The sequence below is a fragment of the Alligator mississippiensis genome, chromosome 8 (genome assembly GCF_030867095.1).
Source record: "Alligator mississippiensis isolate rAllMis1 chromosome 8, rAllMis1, whole genome shotgun sequence".
Classification (NCBI taxonomy): Eukaryota; Metazoa; Chordata; order Crocodylia; family Alligatoridae; genus Alligator; species Alligator mississippiensis.
Window position 1 is genome coordinate 5,219,197 of NC_081831.1, and position 19,811 is coordinate 5,239,007.

Here is a 19,811-nt window from a genome sequence, read left to right on the forward strand (position 1 = left end):
TATTTCTACACTGACACTCAAAAAAGAATTAAGATGTTAATCTCTGGAGCCAGGTCTTCACTGATTTTACACTGGTGCAGATCTCACTGTTTTTAATAGGTAGAGTTCCCTAAGGAGCTTTCCATTTTAGATTTAATTTATTTACTTAGGCAAGATGGTTACCAGGATGCATAATCTTAGGAAAATGTATATGGACTGTCTACATGTATCTTTCCATAGCTGTCCACTTTTGTTGGAGCAAAGATCCACCATCAGATCATTAAGAAGCCAAGGACAATATGGTAAGTACTCTGAAGAAAACTTAAAATCGAGTTCATGCTTCTAAAACTGCAAAATTCAAAGTTTTCTATTAAACATCAAGAACACATACGAAACAAAAGACAACCTGAGTCAACAAGTGTTTAATGAATCAAATGGCTCTTTTCTCCTGGATGTCTTTCAATGACTAGTTTCCAGATCTCTCGTGCCATTTGGAAACTTGAAGTACTGGAGATGAACTCTGTCAGTTTCTTCGCTGAATGCTGCTGGCGGGGCTGCATGTCTATAATGTGACTAAGTGGAGCCATTTCCCCGTTAAATACAACAAAGTCTTCAGCCATGATACTCTTAAAGCTCCTAAAAGCCTCAGTGAAATATGATCTAAATTAATTCAGAGCTAAATGAAACACAGACTAGCATTATAATATTACACTTCAGAAATGTCTATGCAGCAACATTTAGGATGGATGCAAAACAAACACAGTGAAAATAATCTTGATATTACACTGGGCTCTGTATCAGATAACAAAAAGCTGCAAAAATGCCATTGCAGGAACTCCCTGCATTGTTCCCAAATCAGCATTTAAGTTTAAAATGAAAATTACTTTAAAGATGCGTTATTATTATTAATAGGCTATAATAAGAAAATTCACCTACTTAGCTGACTGTTAATATATACATTTCTTATAGAAGAAAAATGTGGGCTGTTGCACCTAACAGACCATATGCACTATATCCAGAAGAAAGCTTGTTTAAAAATAAATGGATCCTTTTGATATTTTCCTTCATTAAAAAAATGGCAACTTCCTGAAAAGCAGTAAGGTCATGTGACAGCGACTTATATTGGTTCCCACTAAAGAAATGGCTTTTTCATTCTCTTTCTATCTCAGAGATATTTGATTCTGATATCTGAAGATGTACTCAAAACCAGGGATTCACATGACCTGTCCTAATTTATTTCTACAATTTGCCCGGCAGACTGTTACTCCTAGTTAGCATTCTTCAGAAATGGAAATGTCTTTGCTCTTGGAAGCTATGAGCACTGTAGAGTGACTGAAAAAATGTCAGAACTTTAAACCTCATAAAATACCAGATTCTGCTGGGTGTGTCAGTGATTTTTATAAATAGAGGATACCAGTTCTTGACCTCTCTTGTGTTTCCCCCCTTGAGGGGCCTTTAGGTGAATTTCCCTGTATTTTATGCACAACAAAAATATTTTTTTATGCTTTTACATGTTTTATTGTGTCCAGGTAGTGCATATGATGGAAGTGAAAGACTCATTTTAGTTGAGACATTCATCCTAATGGAAAGTGATGGTTCCATTCAGGCTTCCCCTTGCAGCTCTGTCAATGTAGCCTATCCCAGACATGTTTTGCTGTTTCACTCTTGGGTTTGGTAAGCACCCTCATACGTATGCAACACTGTGGTTCCTGTAGAAAATACCTATACACTCATTTCAGTTTTTGATAATCTTAAATCTCCATAGTTAAATCTACAATCAGTTTTTGGTTTCGTCTTATTTTTTTTACATCCTATATAACTAATTAAATGAGGGCCACATTTTTCAGAAGTGCTTAGTACTCTGTGTACTGAATTCTTTGGAAAATCTGCTCGCTTGTTTTGGTCCCAAATGGGACCTGAGCTCTTCTGAACATCTGACTCCACTTGTGGATAATGAAACGTTTTCACATTTCTAAGCCTACCATAATAACCTACCTCATCAGCTAGCCAAGCTTTTTATTGCAGTTTTTCATTTTAATAAGTAGTTTGGATAAAGATGGCTCCATGTATCAGTTTCCTTACTCCGACTCTGCAGGTAGAAATGCTAAAATATCGTCTAAACAGGCTGTATATTAATAACACACTTTGCAATAGTTTGATATTGACAGGAAGGTTTCAGTGAGCAAAATGCTTTTCAATTTAATTGTCCAGCTACACGATAGAAAAAGAAAAACCCCATGGGCACCCTAAGAAGAACAGGTCGTGAAATATGTTAGTATATGTCTAATATTCTTTATGAAGTAATTTAGAATTCACCTGTATATGCTTTTGGGGGCTTTTAAATGATTTTTTCTGTGTGTTTATAAATATTCCATTTTCCATCAAGTTCTGCAGAGCATGTGAATTATTCAAAAGAGAATCATTTTAATATACAAGGAGACCAGCATATATTCAAGCCAAATAACAGTCCATTATCTGCATGTGGCTTGATAATTAATCCTGCCCATTTCAAGAAAATTCTAGTTGTCCAATTCCTGTCTTACAAAAGGTGAAAAAATATATTTGGAACAATCAATTGGCAACTGACTGTAGTATGCCCTCTTTTGCCTATTAGTGATCGTGATTAAAATATATGATTTTTAAATTATGCTTATGTTTTCTGGAACAGAATTTCTTTTAAGACATATTTTATGTGGGAAGAAGGTCTGTAGCTTAGTGCAATGCTTAATTTTCTGATAACTGGCAATTACTGTTTGTGAAACTAACCATTTCTTCTAAGACTAAATGGTAGTAATTCTTTAATGTGACCAAAAGAGATGCTTGCATTGTTATAATGCACATTTGCCTTCTGAATAGTTTCAGTATTTAACCTATAATATCATATATTAAAAAAATGGAAGTAGTCGCCAAAGTCATTAAAGGTTATCTATTTCTGTTCTTAGAAACTAAAAATGGAGAATTGAATAAAGGCTTCAAGCAGAGTACACAGTACTTCTCTTCTTCGTAGTATCCCATTAAGCCAGAAGAGTTTTTCCACATTTCAATTTTACCTAACCTAGTTGTTGACTTTAAGAACGATCTTATTGCAATTAGGTAAAAATTAAGTGCGGAAAAACTCCTCTGACTTAATGGAATAATACTAAAAGAAGTACTTTGAATTTCTTTAAATTAATGTCAAGCTCTATTACATACATCAGTATGTTCTCCTTTTCAGTTCTTTTAAATCAAGCAAATATTTCAAGATTGTGCTTGTTCAGCCAAACTTGTCTCTGTTATTCGTATCTCCATGAATATAAACACTTGTGCAGAACAGAGAAAGAAGGATCACATGGTCACAACTGGTAATGGCACTGGGTCTTATTCAGTAAGCATGCAGCATTTTTCCAGAACTCCTTAATGGCTATGTAATGAAGCATGGAAAACAAAAAAAATACATCCAACATGCTCTAGCTGATACTTGCAAAGTTACATTTAGTTTTTCCTCTCATGTCTTTATTCTCTGAAATAAGCAACTTCATTTTCTGTTTGACATAACATATTTAGTTCTCAAAAATAATAATTTAAGCTATGATACATATAACCTTGGTTTACACAGCATATTTAGAAGGAATAATCTTGCTTAGTTTATTCAAATGGAAATGTTGTCACTCAGCAGAAGATTTTGCAAATAAGGTGAATGGGGTATGGTGCCTTTCTTGCTCACGTGCAATGTAGTACACATTTTCCCAATGATTTAATGTGAGAAAATAAGACCACTTGGCTCATGAACAGTATATATATAGTGCATATTTTCTTTAATAGCTATAAGCCTAACTGAATGCTAGTGAGGCTTACTGTAATTTTAATGTTCTGAAGCAACCAAGCAGTATAAAATAGTGTAACCTCTCATTAATAAAGAACGCTGAAGTTTGCATCAAATTTAAGGAGAAATTTTCAAACCAGTTGTAGCAGGGAGTTGGAGGTCAACCCTGCTACGCTCGTCCTCCCCAATGAGCCTGAGCCAAAAGTGCTACAGCAAGATTCTCCGACCGCAGGCACGGCCCCTTTAAAACTGGATGGTTCATTGAGTGGAAGGGTAAAAGCAGAACTTAAAAGGACTTTGACGTCTCAGGCCAAAAAGTCCTGGACTTCCTAGAGCAAGGACGAGCATATCTCCTGGAAAGGGGAAAGAGCCAGGGAGAACTTACTTGGTGCCAACATGGAGGCACAGGCAAATAGCCAGAGGGGAGTTGTAATGGTCTCACGTTGCAGCGAGGGAAGTTTAGGTTAGATATTAGGAAGAATTTTCTCACTAGAAGGGTCATAAAACACTGGAACAGGTGACCCAGAGAGGTTGTGGTAGCTCCATCCTTGGAGGTTTTCAAAACCCAGCTAGACAAAGCTTTGGCTGGGATGATGGAGTTGGGATGGTCCTGCTTTGAGCAGGGGATTGGACTAGATGACTCCTGAGGTCCTTTCCAACCCTAACTTTCTATGATTCTATCCCAGGAGAACGGCAAGAGAAGGAGGTCTTGTCATCTTCGCTGGGGATACAGAAGGCTGGAGAATCCTGTGACCTGCAAGAGATGGAAGGAGAGACTCCAGATGCAAGCAAACTGTGAGTAAGAAGCAAAGCTCCAGATGGGAGGAAGCTCCAGACAGGGAGTGTTAAGGGAATTAGAGTTCCTGGCTTGAAGCCGGGCATGAGCAAGGCAGCAGCCTAAGTGCTGATTGAGGCTGTGCGTGGACCTAAGCTGTGGCCACCATCAACCAAGGGGACTTTTACACAGTGAGAGTGTCAGGGAAAAGGGACTTGAATGTCTTTGGAGTGGGTAAAGACCTGAAATCAGTGGCCCTCTATGGCCAGAGCATCTATGAAAGCAGGGGAGACCCTCAGGAAATGACTGAGGACTGGATCTTTTGTTTATCATAATTTGATTTGTAAATATAAGGCCAGAAGACTCTGTGGACAGTGTAATGAGGGACCAGCAAGTTTAGAGAGCCCTAAAAAGGGAAGTGACAGAGTACCAGCTCACCCATCCCAAGCTGTTACACTTTTCTCAGTTTATATTATTTTGGGTGGCAAGCAAATGAATAGTTGCAACCCAATCCGGCTTGTGACACACTGGCTTTTCAAAAGAGAAAACAGTGGATTATAACACTCTGTTTGATGGCCAATATCATTAAGATCAATGGGTAAGAGACGGATCAGAGTGTAGGGGTGGAGGAGCCCTGGGCATGGCCAACACCATATGCAACACACCGACTCAGGTGTCCTGAGATATAGCTTTTCTCCAGCCTTGTATAGAATCATTGAGACTTCATGGGTGAGACTCACAGCACTGGAGGAAAATTTAGCGCCTGAGGACAAAGAGGTGCCAGTACCAATAGCGCCCTGTGACAACAATATACTTATGTGACTTTAAAAGCTGAGCCACTCTGCTTCTTATTTTTCTTGGCTGTACAATAACAAATTCTGCTTTGCTTACAGAACAAAGATTGCTTTTGATGGTTTTAAAGTATGTAAATTATTTATTGAAAATGTAATTAGAAACTTTTCCTATTGATTTCTGTGGGGAAGGGGAAACTGTGGAAGAATAATTAAAAAACTATTCTGTTGGGGAGAAATGATTCTTCAGTCTAGAAGGAGACAAAATTCAAATTAGAAGATTATTAATATACCCAAAGGACTTTACTCTCTATGATATTTCAGCACACATATAAAGGTATAATATTAGATCTGGTGTTCCACTTCATCATGGGGAGAATAGTTAGCATGCTTATATAACAAGTATTAAAAAGACACACAATAGGATGTTACTCAAAATTCTGATGAGCACATTGAAATAAAGGACTGATGATGAACTTTTCTTTCTATCTTTAATGTATCATCAGCCATTCATTCTCAGTTCTATAGAGAGCCCCCCCTACTAAATAAATACAGCACCTCTTGAGGGGAAATTCAAGTTAGACTAACAGTATACTCACAAAGGGAAGGATGCCAGTGATTAGATCACCTTAATGAATAAATAACATGGGTATTTTATCCCCTGAAAATGATGGAATTTTATTGTGTGTCATTTTTTACAGGTTTTCAGAAGGGGTTGATTATTTTGGGTTTTGTATTGTTGTATATCCTTAAGTTGCATCAATTATGTGTTTTTCTGTGGACAACTCTATGCTGGCTGTTTTTGAAGCACTTTGAACTTTCACTTCATGGCACCTCACAAAGCTAAGCCCTCTAATGTTAAAACCTACCTAATAAACCTGCAATGTGAGCTTCTTTGGAGGAGGGAGGCAGAAGTGGATCTGTGTGGCTATAGAAAGCTATTGAACCCTTTGCGGCCTCCCACAAAAGACATGCAATTATAACACCATCCCTCCAGGAAAAGCAGAATGTGTAGTTCCTCGAAAGCCAGTCACCTTCTCTCTCTTGGGTAATCTGTAATATAGCTGACTGACAGAGCAGTTCAGATGCATATAACTGCCAAAGTGGCCTGATCTCCTCTTCTCTTCCCAATGGTTCTTGTCCTTATTGTTTAAAACTAGTGAACACCACCCCACTGTCAAGTAGCATTCTACTGAACAATACAGTAATTATACCTAGAAAAAAAGAGTCAAGGAAGAAGAGTCAGTAAACAGCAAAATTACATCAAGAAGGACTAAAAGTCAAAGAGCAGAAGGAAAGAGGAAAGAATAGAAATTACTAGAATTGGGGAAGAAAAAAAGAAGTATCAAAAATGTGAGATGCTCAGCTACCAATGAAATGGGCATCTCCATAAAAACCCTAGACATGGTATGTGATAGGAAAAAAAAAGAATAAGGAGGTAAAAAGACAACAAACCGTGACAGCTGTGTCAGGATATAATGTATGAAGCCAGTTTATCCCCAGCAGGAGCACAAATACATTTAAAAACCTTAGAGCCAAACCCACCATATCCCATCCAGCCATGTACTAAACTTAGACAAATAGGCTAACCAAAAAGGTCTTCCCTTGTAGGGTGTCACAGCCTTAAAATCTTTTGTTTTCTTTATACCTTCTTGTTTTTACCACATCTCACAGGCCTGTGCATATTTGCTTTGATGTAATGCCATATTTAAAGTCAGTGCACACAGGAAATTTCAATGCTGGGAGGAAATGATAGAACAGATGCATACAATTACTAGGAAATTAGTTTAATTTCTTTACTGCAAGGAAAGCTGTACTTGCAATGTGGGTACAAGGGGCCATGCCAGATTGGGAGAAAAAGAAATCCTGATAAGGTGGACTCTTACTATTATTTGCAAGAAAATGAAGTTAAATTATACATAAAATGATTAAAGGTAACTAAATGTTTCGTGAAAGCTAAAACTTCCATAAAAGAGTATGGATTTTCTCTGGATTTCAAGAGTAAAATGTTAACATCAAATATATAAATATAAATCTAATACAAAAAATAAACACATGGCTCAGGTATATGTTCCCCTTTTCCAATCTTTCATTTTTAGTTATCTTGGGGATTGGCACATTTGGTTAGGAAGGCAGGAAAATGGACCCTACTGAAAAAATCACGGCAGCTGATCAATTAAATGCTAGTATTATTTTTAAAAGGCCATAAAATGGACAGTTATAAGTCAAGGCAGGTTTAGACAACAACACAAGCAACTGGCCCTTCCTTCTCATGTCCTTGCAACAAGGTATTTAGCAGATCTGTTGGACTCCGAAGGGGCCATGCCATGAGCATTTCTGCTATGGCCTCAAACTTGTGATCGCTGGGCTGTCAGCTGCGCATCTTAGCACCTGCACCACCCCAGCCCCCACAAGCATCTCGTGAAAGCCTTTCATTCACTTAAAAAATTACAGAGATACCAGGCTGAAGGAACGAAGCTTGGAAGAACAAGGATTAGCCCCACAGTTTTTGTTTAGGCCTGCACAGTTGGATAATAATAATAATCAGAGCTTTGCTGTCAATGTGTAATAGGATCTGTAAAATGCATAGAAATAATAAACACAGGCTCACACTTAGTAATTACTAGACCAGACATGCTAAACAGGCTGGGGAGTAGGAAAACCACAACTGAGCCATCGAAGTGGTTTCATGTGAAGACAACGACCAGCAAACAGACATGTGTCCAAAACTGGGGAAAATTTGACCTCCAGAATGTAAACACGAAGTCTGTGTAGCTAAGATACTAGACTCATAATGGCTTTGGATTTCATTATAGCTAATATCTCTGTAATAAATGTCAGAGAAGGGATTTTACAAACTCAGTCTGTGAAAATTTTCTTTACAGATACATTGCCCAGATGAAGCAAATGATTTATAGGCAAATGTGAACAACTCAACCTTACCTCAGGGACAAAAGTCAAAACAAAAGCTGCATGTTATATTAGTCTTCTAACAAAGGAAAGATGGGGAGTAGCTGAAATCTGCTTTGAGGACCAGGACCTTGGGAGACATGTAGTTACTAAAGTCACTGAGTCTGTAGCAGGAACCAGCCACTGTTTGTCTGCTGAATGACAAGCAATAAATTATCAAAAAGGGAACCACCATTGCAAAACCAGTACATGTGAACCAGTAATCTAGTGAACGGTGGTGGTATGGAAGAAAACACCAAGGGGGAAGGGAGTGAGCTCCCAACGTTGCTATTGGGCTGTTTCAATGTAATGCTATATTGTTAAATGAAGAAGAGCATAATAGAGAGTTCCTGGTTTGGCATTGTGCATTGTTCCCCTAATTCAAGATAAATGTAGGTTGCACTAAGTTGGTACAGCAGGAGATTGAGAAACAGAAACGATTTCAGAGGTCAGCAGAGAATGAGTTGGCATTTTCAGAGCTGAAAGACACTTCTCACGGTGCCTGTCTTAGCCTCTCTGTGTTTCAAAACCCCTTTCAGGTTGGATGCAGATGCTAGTGCTTACAGATCAGGGACGGTGGTATTGAGAGAAGAACAAAAAGAATGAGAGAGAGAGTTATCCTGTTACACCAAAAGTCTAAGTTCCCCCGAGGTCAATTATACCATTCAAAAGGAACTCATGGACACGGTTCAATCTCTAGAAAATGTTTTCCACTCTTTGTAATAGAGAAAGTTTGTGTTCTGATAAGTCTATGCAGTGGTTCTTTAGCTTTAGGTATACTGATGGAGAATTTGCCAGACGATTGGTGAAATTGAAGGGCTGTGATGTCACAGTTTCATACAGGCCTGAAAGCAAGCATGGAAATGCTGATTCCTTGTCCAGATGGCCTTGATTAGATTAATTGCAAACACTACCCCATGCACAAAAGCAGGGAATTGGTTGCTTAGAGAATGAGTGTCCTCAGGAAGAGATAGCTATTATCTCTCTCTGTAATTTACATAAGTGTACGTTCGGGTTCGCCCACTGAGACATCTTGGGAACGCAAGAATGGACTCCAGAGTGGTTAAAAGCATCCCAAAGAGAGGATTCTGATATCAAATTATTATGCATTTGCAAAGAATTTGACAAATACTGAGTCCCTCTCATAATAGTAACACCCAGGTTTTCTGGTCACAGCAATAAATCTTAGAACATATGAAATGCATGCAGAGTGTAGAAATGGTGTGGGAAATACAATACTTGCATTAAAAGGGGTTCCATAATGACCAGTTGGTCCCTTAACCCCATTGTTTTAATCCACTAACGCCCTTACTGGAGAGAAACTGAGGCAGTCAATATATAGATTATTGTATAAAACTGCCTGACGTTTACCCAATAAGGAACCAAGATGGTGTCTATAAAATATGTCATTAATTTGGAGCCCAGGTGACTTACAGATCAGGGAGAGAAACTTGAATCCCAAGTGTTTCAGATGGCAGATTCTAAGGATCCAAAAGATCCAGCACGCTCATCGCCTGATGAATGGTCCAGATGCCAAATCAGACTATACTGTCGTGGGAGAAAACTCCCTAGTGTCCGTTGTTTAGCTGGCATAGGGACCAGATAACGCGGGTGAAGGGTTAACTGCAGTTTATTTACTCGAGTAAAGACTATAAACCAGCAAAGAGGCAAAATGGCCCTGACTTAAGGGTGGGGCTGTTTTTTATACATTTTCTAATAAAGAAAACTACAAGGTTATTGAATATGCAATACTTATGGTAATTATCTCCTTACATGGTGCATTACAAATCTTAGTACTTTTCCAAAAGAAAAAAGTTAGTGTTATCTTACACATTCTAATCTGTTTTCCTGTACTCCACTGTACCATCTTCTTCCCTCTGGGCCCCCCTTATCTTATTTCACTCCTAGCTGCAGCTGGTACTCAGTACACAGACTTAATTTCTGCTTTTTTCTAACAAAATGGTTAAGGCACTTGACATAAGAAAATGGCTGGCTTAGCTATCATTTTGTCTTGTGGTTAGCAACATTGCTAGGCCACAGGTCATGCCTTGTGTTTAGCTACAAAGCTAATACTATTTAATAATTTAAATTATTGTTAACTTAACAGTATGCTACAGAAAACTATTTTAATTTTAGGGTAAAATCAAACTTGCTCATCACAATATGGACTATGTGGAAACTTGACAATCCCAAACTGAAAAGGTCACACCTTTCCCAAATAAGAACCATAACAGAAAGAAGGGTATGAGTCCTAAGAGGGATAAACTTTGGAAGATGTCTGATAAAATATCCATCCAAAAAATGAAGTGGTATATCAGGTTTCAGGATTAAATCAAAAGTTATCCATAAGGACCATCTGAAGAAGTATCAGAGCAGCAGTTTTCAAATTGTGGGGCACACACAACCCTCCTTGGGGGGTGAAGGAATGTTACGGGGACACAGACAAGAAGTTTGCAAGGAGTTGGTGCTGCTGCAGCCTCGCGGCGGGGTACGGGGATGGGGAGCTCCAGGCAGGCTCTACCAGCACGCAGTTGTGCCTCTGGGAGCCTGGCATGGCAGGCTCACAGCCTAGAGCTGCAGCAGGGCCAAGGGCAGGAGGTGCCGGAGCCACGGTGGGTGGAACCTGCCCCGCCGAGCCGTGCTGAGCTGCGACGGCTACTAGGATGAGGGGCGCTCTGTGCCTGGCTGCGCTGCTCCTCTGGGGTAAAGGGGGGGAGGAGGGGGAAGGGTGCAAGCAAAATTGTAATTCAAAGCGGGGCTCAGCTCAAAACATCTGAGAACCGTTGTATCAGAGGGTCAACATTTCAGCCTGGCTACTCTAAGCCGCTGCAAATTTAGTTGTGGAATTTGAGACTGGAAGGATTGTGACAGACGTGGTTGCTCCAGTATAAAAAATGTGCAGGCTGTGACAACCAGGCAATTTCACAGAAAAAAATTGCTTAATTCCATGGGGTTCGTTGAAAATGGTCTGTCCTGAACAGTTGCAAGGAAACTGGAATTTCCCTCTTCCTGCCCAAAGAGGTTGGATAGAATTAAAATCAGTTTGGGTTGTGATAGGAAAGTATCCGGATAGTTCAGTTGATATCATTTGTAATTGGTAAATTCTTTCTTTTTTTTTTTTACAGGACATCGTTTTGGAGCCTTCAAGAGGATGGGCAGAGCTAAGGGAGAGGGTGGTGTTATTCTGGGACTTAGGTGAATTCTCCTTGAAATCACCCTTCGTTCTGGATGAATGTCTGAAAACAATTCATTTCTCATGGAATGAGATAACTGAAACAACAGGAGGAAACAACTTTCAGAATAAAATACAAACTGTATGTAATGTTTGTTTCCGCATCCACGTGGCCATGGACGTTTGTTTCCCCGGGGACAAGCAGCAGCAGCACACCTTGTGCCACTGCTAGTTGCCCCTGGGGAACACCTATGCAGGAGAGACTGGGGGACACCTATGCTCTGGGCTGGCCCCAGCAGCCATACCTGGGATCCTAGGGGCCTCCTGGGGCTGCAGAAGCAGCGATTCTGGTGCTCAGAGCCTGGCTGGCAGTGGAGTGTGGCTCTAGCCAGCCAGGCTCCAGTTTCAGGTGGCATGTGCTGTCCTTGCATGTGCCACCCCACTTTTTCTTGCACCCCCTGTGCTGCTACCTTGCAGCAGCGCTGAGAACATCTGAACGTGCCGTACTTGGTGCCTGCAGCACCACATCGACCACATGGCCGTGCCCGTCTGGGTGCAGCCATGATCTTTATGGGAATTATGAATGTACCAAATGCAAATTGCACATTCAGTGAAGGAGCATGAGGAAAAGGACCATCACGTACAGAGGCAGGAAAGCCAGATGGGAACCTGTGGGTCTAGCTGCCCTTTGTGACCCAGCCCCTATGACAGGCCACAAGTCTTTGCCCCTTGGAGCAGCCAGCCTTCTGCATTTACCCTCTCCTCTGATCCCCACCTGCCTCTGCAATGAGAGAAGCAGAAGGGTCAACAGAGGAGTGAACGCTACAGGGGTAATAGGTGGCCAAATAAAATCCCCAGTGTCAGACTGGACCTCTTTGCAGGCCAAATCCAACCCACAGGCCATAGGATAGCAACTCCTCTCACTGAGTAATTTTTAAATACATTTGAATATGTGAAGACATTCCTAAACAAAAGCTGTACTGGAGCTATACCGGAGGGGAGGGGGCGAAAGAACCTTTCAACGACTTTAATAAACCCAAAGCAAAAGCAGCAAACAAACCCATTATAAGAGGATGTTGCAATTTTCCTCAAAAATACAAATGCTACAAAGCCAGAAAGTATTAAGATAGGATTCTAATTGTGTTGTAAGTACAGAAGGGGGATAATAATCTGTAAATGCAGAACAATTACATTGGGGGCGGGGGTGTGGAGGGAGGGAAGAAGCAGTGAATTTAGCTGTGTATGGGCTGACTCTCTTGGGGCGATAGGCAGCCAGTGCGGGTCCCAGCTGTGGTAGCTGGGGCTGTAGATGCCAGGGGGTGGCCTGGTCTGTCCCGTAGGGCCCTGCTCCACATTCAAATTCAAACTGGGTAGAAACCAGCTCTGGAGTTGTCACACACTTCAAGAATTAACTCTGTAGCGGGTTGACTCTTTATAGTCGCAAACTCGTTATCATTGTGTCATAATTATGCCCCTCTACATTTATTGTGGGATTCACTGGTTAACTGTGTCACACACCTCAGGTGTGGCAGGGACCATACTAGGGAAGGATTATGTGCCCATGGTGGCCTGCAGCTGCCGGTGCCTGATGGGGAGTTGTGCGTGCCCTCAAGTGCTCTGTGTGTGTGTGTAGGGTGTGTGTGTGTGTAGGGGGTGGACGGTGCAGGATGTGCTGTGCACAGGCAGTGCTGAGAGGGGTGGCAGGTGTCCCACAGCGAGTTGTGCATGCCCCCAGGCACTGTGTGTGTGTGTGTGTGTGTGTGGGGGGGGGTGAGGTGCTGTACCCAGGCAGTGGCTGAGGGGGCTGTGCGTGTCCCCAAGTGCTGTGTGTGTGTAGGGGGGCAGTGGGGGTAAGCAGGGTGTCAGTGTGGGTGTATGTAAGGGGGTGGTGTGGGTGAGTTGTGCACAGATGGTGGCTGAGGGTGTTGCATGTGTCCCTGGGTGCTGTGTGTGTGTGTGTGTGTGTGTGTGTGTAGGGGGTGGTGCAGGATGTGCTGTACACAGGCAGTGGCTGAGTGGGGTTGCAGGTGTCGCACAGTGAGTTGTGTGTGCCCCCAGGTGCTGTGTATGTGTGTGTGGGTGTGGGGGAGGCAGTGCGGGGTGTACTGTACACAGGCATTGACTGAGGGGGGCTGTGGGTGTCCTGCAATGAGTTGTGTGTGTCCCCAAACACTGTGTGTGTGTGGGGGGGGGGAAGGGGCGCATGCAGGGTGTGCTGTACTCAGGCAGTGGCTAAAGGGGTTGTGTGTGCCCCCCCAGGCGGTGTGTGTGTGTGTAGGGGCGGTGTGGATGTGTGTAAGTGGTCAGTGTGGGTGTGTGTAGCAGGGGGTGGTGTGGGTGTGTGTAAGTGGTCAATGTGGGTGTGTGTAGGGGTGGTGTGGGTATGTAGGGGGGTGTGTGTGTAGGGGCGGTGTGGACGTGTGTAAGTGGTCAGTGTGGCTGTGTGTAGTGGGGGTGGTGTGGCTGTGTGTAGGGGCGGTGTGGACGTGTGTAAGTGGTCAATGTGGGTGTGTGTAGCGGGAGCGGTGTGGGTGTATGTAGGGGGTGTGGGTGTGTGTAAGTGGTCAATGTGGGTGTGTAGTGGGGGCAGTGCGGGTGTGTGTAGCGGGGGTGATGTGGGTGTGTGTGTGTAGGGGTGGTGCGGGTGTGTGTAGCAGGGGCAGTGCGGGTGTGTGTAGCGGGGGTGATGTGGGTGTGTGTGTGTAGGGGTGGTGTGGGTGTGTGTAGCAGGGGCAGTGCGGGTGTGTGTAGCGGGGGTGATGTGGGTGTGTGTGTGTAGGGGTGGTGCGGGTGTGTGTAGCAGGGGCGTGCGGGCGTGCTGTGCACAGGCGGTGGCTGAGGGGCTGTGTGTGTCCCCAAGCCCTGTGTGTGTGTGCATGTTGGGGTGGTGCAGGCGTGCAGCTGCACGTGCCCCCAGGAGAGGGTGTGTGTGTGTGTGTGGCTACGGGGCTGCGCATGCCCCTGGCGCTGTGCGTGTGTGGGTGTGCAGGGGCGGTGTGGGTGTGTAGGGGGGCTGTGCAAATGCTTGTCAGGGGTAGAGCGTGTGTGTGCAGGGGCAGTGCGGGTGCGCTGTGCACAGGCGGCGGCTGAGGGGGGTGTGTGTGTGTGTGTGTGTGTGTGTGTGTGTGAGTGCGCGGGGCGGGGCGAGTGACGAGCGGCGGCAGGTGCCCGCCCCGTTGGGCTGTGCCGTGCCGTGCCGTGCCGGGCCGGGCCGTGCCGTGCCGGGCGGGGCGGGGATCCCGCGGCTCCTCCCGGGAGGCGGTGGAGCTAGCGAGCGGCTCGGCGCGGCTCGGCGCGGCGCGGAGGGAAGGGAAGGGAAGGGAAGGGAAGGCAGCGCCCAGCCGAGCGCAGCGCTGCGCTGCGGGAGGGCGGCGGCGGCGGCGGTGCGGCGCGGTGCTGTGCGGCGGTGCGGGGCGGCGATGGCCGACGTGTTCGCGGGCGCGGACCCGGCGGCGCCGCGCTTCGCCCGCAAGGGCGCCCTGCGCCAGAAGAACGTGCACGAGGTGAAGGAGCACAAGTTCACCGCGCGCTTCTTCAAGCAGCCCACCTTCTGCAGCCACTGCACCGACTTCATCTGGTGAGAGACACGCCGCCGCCGCCCGCGGAGGGAGGGAGGGAGGGCGGGGGTAAAAAGTTCGCCCGCAGCTGCTGGGAGCGGGCGGCGGAGGGACGCCCTTCCCACAGAGCAGGGGCTGGGTGTGCAAGCCCTGCTCCCTCGCCCAGAGTGGGGCGAGCGTGCAAGCCACACTCCTTGGCATCCCGTGGGGCGAGTGGGTGTGCACACCTGTGTAGCACAAGTTCGTGTCCACAACAGAAAGGGAAGAAAAACTCAACTTATTTGCTGAGGGAGAAAGACTGGCTTGCTGTGTACACACTTCTGGGAAGCGGTGTGCCCCGCTCACGTCCTTTTTGTTCGGGGAGAGCGACCTGCCTCCTCTCAGGGGAGGCTGCTTCCCTCCGCACGGCCTACTCCACGGTCTTTCCTTTCCCTCTTTGCTGTAACCCGTGCTCCGAGGGAAAGACCCGCTTTGAGCCCGCTAGCACGCACAAAAGACGTGTGGGAGGGGGAAGGCGTCCAACCGAAGACCTAGGGTCAGGGAGAAACTGCTGAAACGCACTGCAGAGCGAGGTAGAAAAAGGAAAAAAAAAAAAAGATCTGGCTTGTCAATCTGTGACCGCTCAATTGCAAAACTAAATTGAATCAAAGTAAGGGAATTAAACCCCCCCCCCAAAATCCAACCCCGCAAACCTGCTTTAAAATTAATCCAAAAAGAGTTGGCAGGTGTGAAAGAAACGCTACAAGATTATTGTCGCCTGTGTTTGTACAGATAAATAATGCAGGTCTCTCTCTCTCTCTCTCTCTCTTTTTGTTTCTTAAACGCTGTCATGATAAAAGGTACCTGATTACAGGATGCATTTGGTAGTGGAAGGATATCCTGTCACTGGCAGGTGGCAAGCGTAATTGTACTCTGTTGACTTGTCAGTCCCCGCTAGGAAACCAAGGAAGCTCTTAAATATTTTTAACGCAGCATGCAACAGTATCGGTACACTTGTTTTTTGGCTGATTTAAAGTGAGGTGAAGTATTGATACTTTAACGCACGCAGCACAGCGAATGTGGCATATGCAGAAATACGTGAAGGCACACAAAACTACTGCACGGCCTCGGGGAAGGGGGTGCCCAGGGCCTTGCTCTTCGGCATGGGCAAGGGACGGGCTGCACTGGCTCGTTCCCGTCCTCCGGGCCATGGCATCCCATGGGCAGGGGGCAAATGAGCCACACCACTGCCCCTGCCCATGGTGGTGCCTCAAGGACCTGGCTGGGGAAAGGGCTTCCAGCTTCACAGCCCCCAGCCCATGCCGAGCTCCTCCTGAGCAGCTGCTGGAGGCAGGGATGGGCGGGCAGGGTGGCGCTCCCCTGACCGGGCACCCTGCGCAGTTGCCTGCGTCGCCCACCCGTGAGGCTGGCTCGGTCACAGGGTACACGCAGAAGTATTTGAGGGCACACCTGACTGTTGAATGAGCTTTCACAGAACTATTTCCTAAAGAACAGCAGAGATTAAAATGGAGTTGATGACTATTTCAGATAATTTGAGTGTGTCAAGTACAATCATTATCATTTTTTTAATGGAATAATGTCCTTATCCTTTTTTTTTTTTCTTTTCTAATTTGCCACTTAAGAATCCAGCCAAGTAACCAATTGTTTTTTTTAGAGTTGCAAATTGATGGAATTTTTTTCTAACAAACAGTTTTCTTGTGTGCATGTGAAACTCAAAGTTAAAAAAGAACATGTATACTTTCGACTGCATAAAACTGACTGAACTATGAGCCATCACCTTTCAGCCCAAACCCTAAGGAAGATCAGAGTATCTGATCACAGTTGTGTAGAAATAGTCACTTAAGAAAAAAAAAAAGGAAAAAAAAGAAGCTAAAGATAGTTTCAGGTTCTTAGTCCTATTAGTCAGTTTTTGGTTTTTTATTTGTATATTGTTAAAAGATAACTTTCACTTCCGTCTTGTAGAGTGATTTACCCAAACAGGGAAATTACCTGTACACAAAATACAGGCAAAGTAGACAAAAACAAATAAAGTTATCATCCTGTTTGAATTCCTTAATCCTAGACATCTCATGTAACAGCGGTAGGTAAACGCATTCAGGTAGCAGTGGGATGGCTTTTGTAAAGTGAGTGTCTCTGTAAGATCAACACTCAGTTCACTATTCAGTTTGAAATAACTTTTTATGAAAGGTTACATGGAGTTTTAAATTATTAACTTCTCAAAATCAATTTAACATTTAGGTATGAAGAAAATGTTGTTATTTTTTTAGCTGTAATTTTTTACAACTGAACATCCTCCTTATTGTGGCTAAAGAGGCCTATGCAGCTTACCATCTTTTGCTGTATGTTGGTCTTTGGTTTTGATGAGTTCTCTCTCTCTCTCACCATGATCCCTCTCAGCTACGTGACAAATGGAAAATGTTTTGAAAAAAACAGAATACTTGTAAACTCTCATAAATGAGAAACTTGAAACATTTATTTGTGTTGGCAGAGAGCAATTAATGTCAAAATCCAACATGAAGAATCAAGGTAGTGTTTTGCCTTGACTGTAAAACATTATGTATTTATACATACTTGTACATATGTACTTAAGCATGTACATAGTACAACAAAAGAATTGAGATGTTATATAGTTATAATTTATGGGAATCATTCAAGAAACCAGGAAGTACAGTAGCAACATTATTAATGTAGGGGCCATTATTAACATTTCTTTGTGAACAAAAGTGTCTTTGAACTTTTACTCAGTAAGACATGTCCACGGGCAAGCCACCATCCTCCAGCCACTACCTGCATCAGTTTGCTGGTGTCTTTCTTTTCAAGCCAGTGCGTGTTGTTGAATCTCGATGTGGACGGTAAAGTTCAATTTAGAATCCAAACATGTTTCTTTTTATAGCCTCTCTAGCAATTGGAGTATTTATAGCATCACTGTTAAGTATAGCTGTGAAATGAATTATGATGTTATATAATACTCACAGATGACACTCATTGTGGAGCCAAAATTTCTTGTGAAATAATAAAAATAAGACAGAATAAAAAGTGTTGCCAGAAGCTGAAAATTGTGTTATTTGGAAGCTGCCGCTGCTGTTTTTCATTTTGACACGGATAGGACAATATGTGATTTATATTATTAAATCTGTTGCTTTCTTATCAAAACCTGTAATCATATATTTGAATATGAGAATTTTCTATGTTAGTGAAAAGAATCAATAACTAAATGTGTTTTAAAAGTTGTTTTTTCTCTCTTTTCTTTGCAGGGGGTTTGGGAAGCAAGGATTTCAGTGCCAAGGTAAATCACAAATGTTTTATTGACTGGCAAATAATGTCACTCTTGATTTTAAATCCACCCAAAGGAAGGCAGACATAGCAAGAAGGAAGCAAATACTTTTGAAAGCTTCCCGAATGATCTCTTGTGTAAATTGGAAGCGAGTATTGTTTAATTAGCAAAATTACTTTTAAAAAAAATGTAAAAGATGCCAGCAGGAAGTTTCTTTAGCACTCAAATTGAATGTCATATAGTCTTTATAGGCAGACACGGTTCTTTGGGTAAATGTGATAGCTTGTATTAGACCAATTAAATAGTTGCAAAAATAGTTCTTTGCAAACTATCAGCCGCAAGCACCCTTCTTCAGGCAAAGAAAGGGTGTTTTTGCCTGAAGAAGGGTGTTTGTGCCCCAGAGCTTGCAAAGACCAATCTTTGCAACTATTTAGTTCGTCTGATAAAAAATATCACATTTACCCAAAGAACTTTGTCTGCCCATGTCCTTAGACCAGCACGGCTACGGCCAACAACCCTGATATAATCTTTATGCGGCGTGGCCTCGAACTTTTTATTAAAAGAATTTTTATGCATTTGGTATTTTGCAGAGACTATTTTTTCCTCTTCTCAGAAGCCACTGCTTGTGTGGGTGTGCTGGAAAATGGAATCACTTTTTAGTCATATGGTTTTTCTTTTCATGTCCCAGTCATTTTGTTTTTTTTAATCTGCATTCATTATACAAGACAAATAGGTCTTTGGTTTGCCTGCATTTTAATCTCTGCAACACCTAGCTATATGGTATGGTATACTGATTTTTTAAAATGGTGAATATAAATAACTTGCTCTCAGCATTGCTATGATTACAATAACCATGACTTGTTAGCAACTGGAAGTTGTTATACTAGGATAGGTGGTAAAGTGTTACATAGTTTCATACCATTGTAAGCTTTATAAACTGCACAGTTGCCAAGAGCTTTTCATGTGTTTCTATGTATCGATATGCTTTAATTTCTGATAAATGAGCTATTCGATTGTTGCTTCATGTGTACCCATCAGCTAGCCTTCTGGCCATTTGGCTGGTTAAACCTTTTATGATTGTTTACTTATTCTTTAACCCACATTTTTCTGTTCCAAGTACTGATTTTATTTTTTAATTGAAAACAAACACAGAGTTATGAGATTCTCAAGCAGTGGTGAGTATCTAGGGAAACTTCAGGTAGGAACAGTTGTATATGGTCAAGTTGGCAAGGAATAGAGTTGGAGAATGGGCATGAGCTAGCTCAGAAAGTAAGCACATCACACACTCCGTCCAAAATCTCTCTTTTCTCCCCCGCTCCAAAGTAAGGTAGTTGAGTTAAATCATATTTGAGATATTTTAAAATGTCCTCGTAAGCCAAAACTAACTGTGAGGAGGAAGCTTTGCCTACAGAAGGGTTATTCCCTAACTGCATTATGCAAGATTTCTTTAATCTTCCTCTGAAGCAACTGATTCTCACCATTTTCAAACATTAGGAAGTGGACTACTTGATA

At 43.1% G+C, this 19,811-nt stretch overlaps 1 protein-coding gene and 1 long non-coding RNA gene across 3 annotated transcripts in view; both read left to right on the plus strand.

The window, feature by feature from the left end:
• Nucleotides 1-216: 216 nt before the first annotated feature.
• LOC106737925 (uncharacterized) lies at nucleotides 217-11,583 on the plus strand. Its single transcript, XR_009464094.1, has 3 exons — nucleotides 217-281; nucleotides 4,468-4,576; nucleotides 11,422-11,583. It is a non-coding gene; the product is annotated as an uncharacterized LOC106737925 (long non-coding RNA).
• A 3,036-nt stretch (nucleotides 11,584-14,619) lies between these two features.
• PRKCA (protein kinase C alpha) overlaps nucleotides 14,620-19,811 on the plus strand; it is a 319,404-nt gene continuing 314,212 nt past the window's right edge. Inside the window, exons 1-2 of one of the 2 annotated variants that reach the window (XM_059732039.1) lie at nucleotides 14,620-15,045; nucleotides 18,280-18,311. In XM_059732039.1, the coding sequence (XP_059588022.1) occupies nucleotides 14,888-15,045; nucleotides 18,280-18,311 (190 nt within the window). In that variant the 5' untranslated portion in view covers nucleotides 14,620-14,887. The remainder of the gene's footprint in view (nucleotides 15,046-18,279; nucleotides 18,312-19,811) is intronic. The other variant, XM_059732041.1, reaches the window with a different exon arrangement.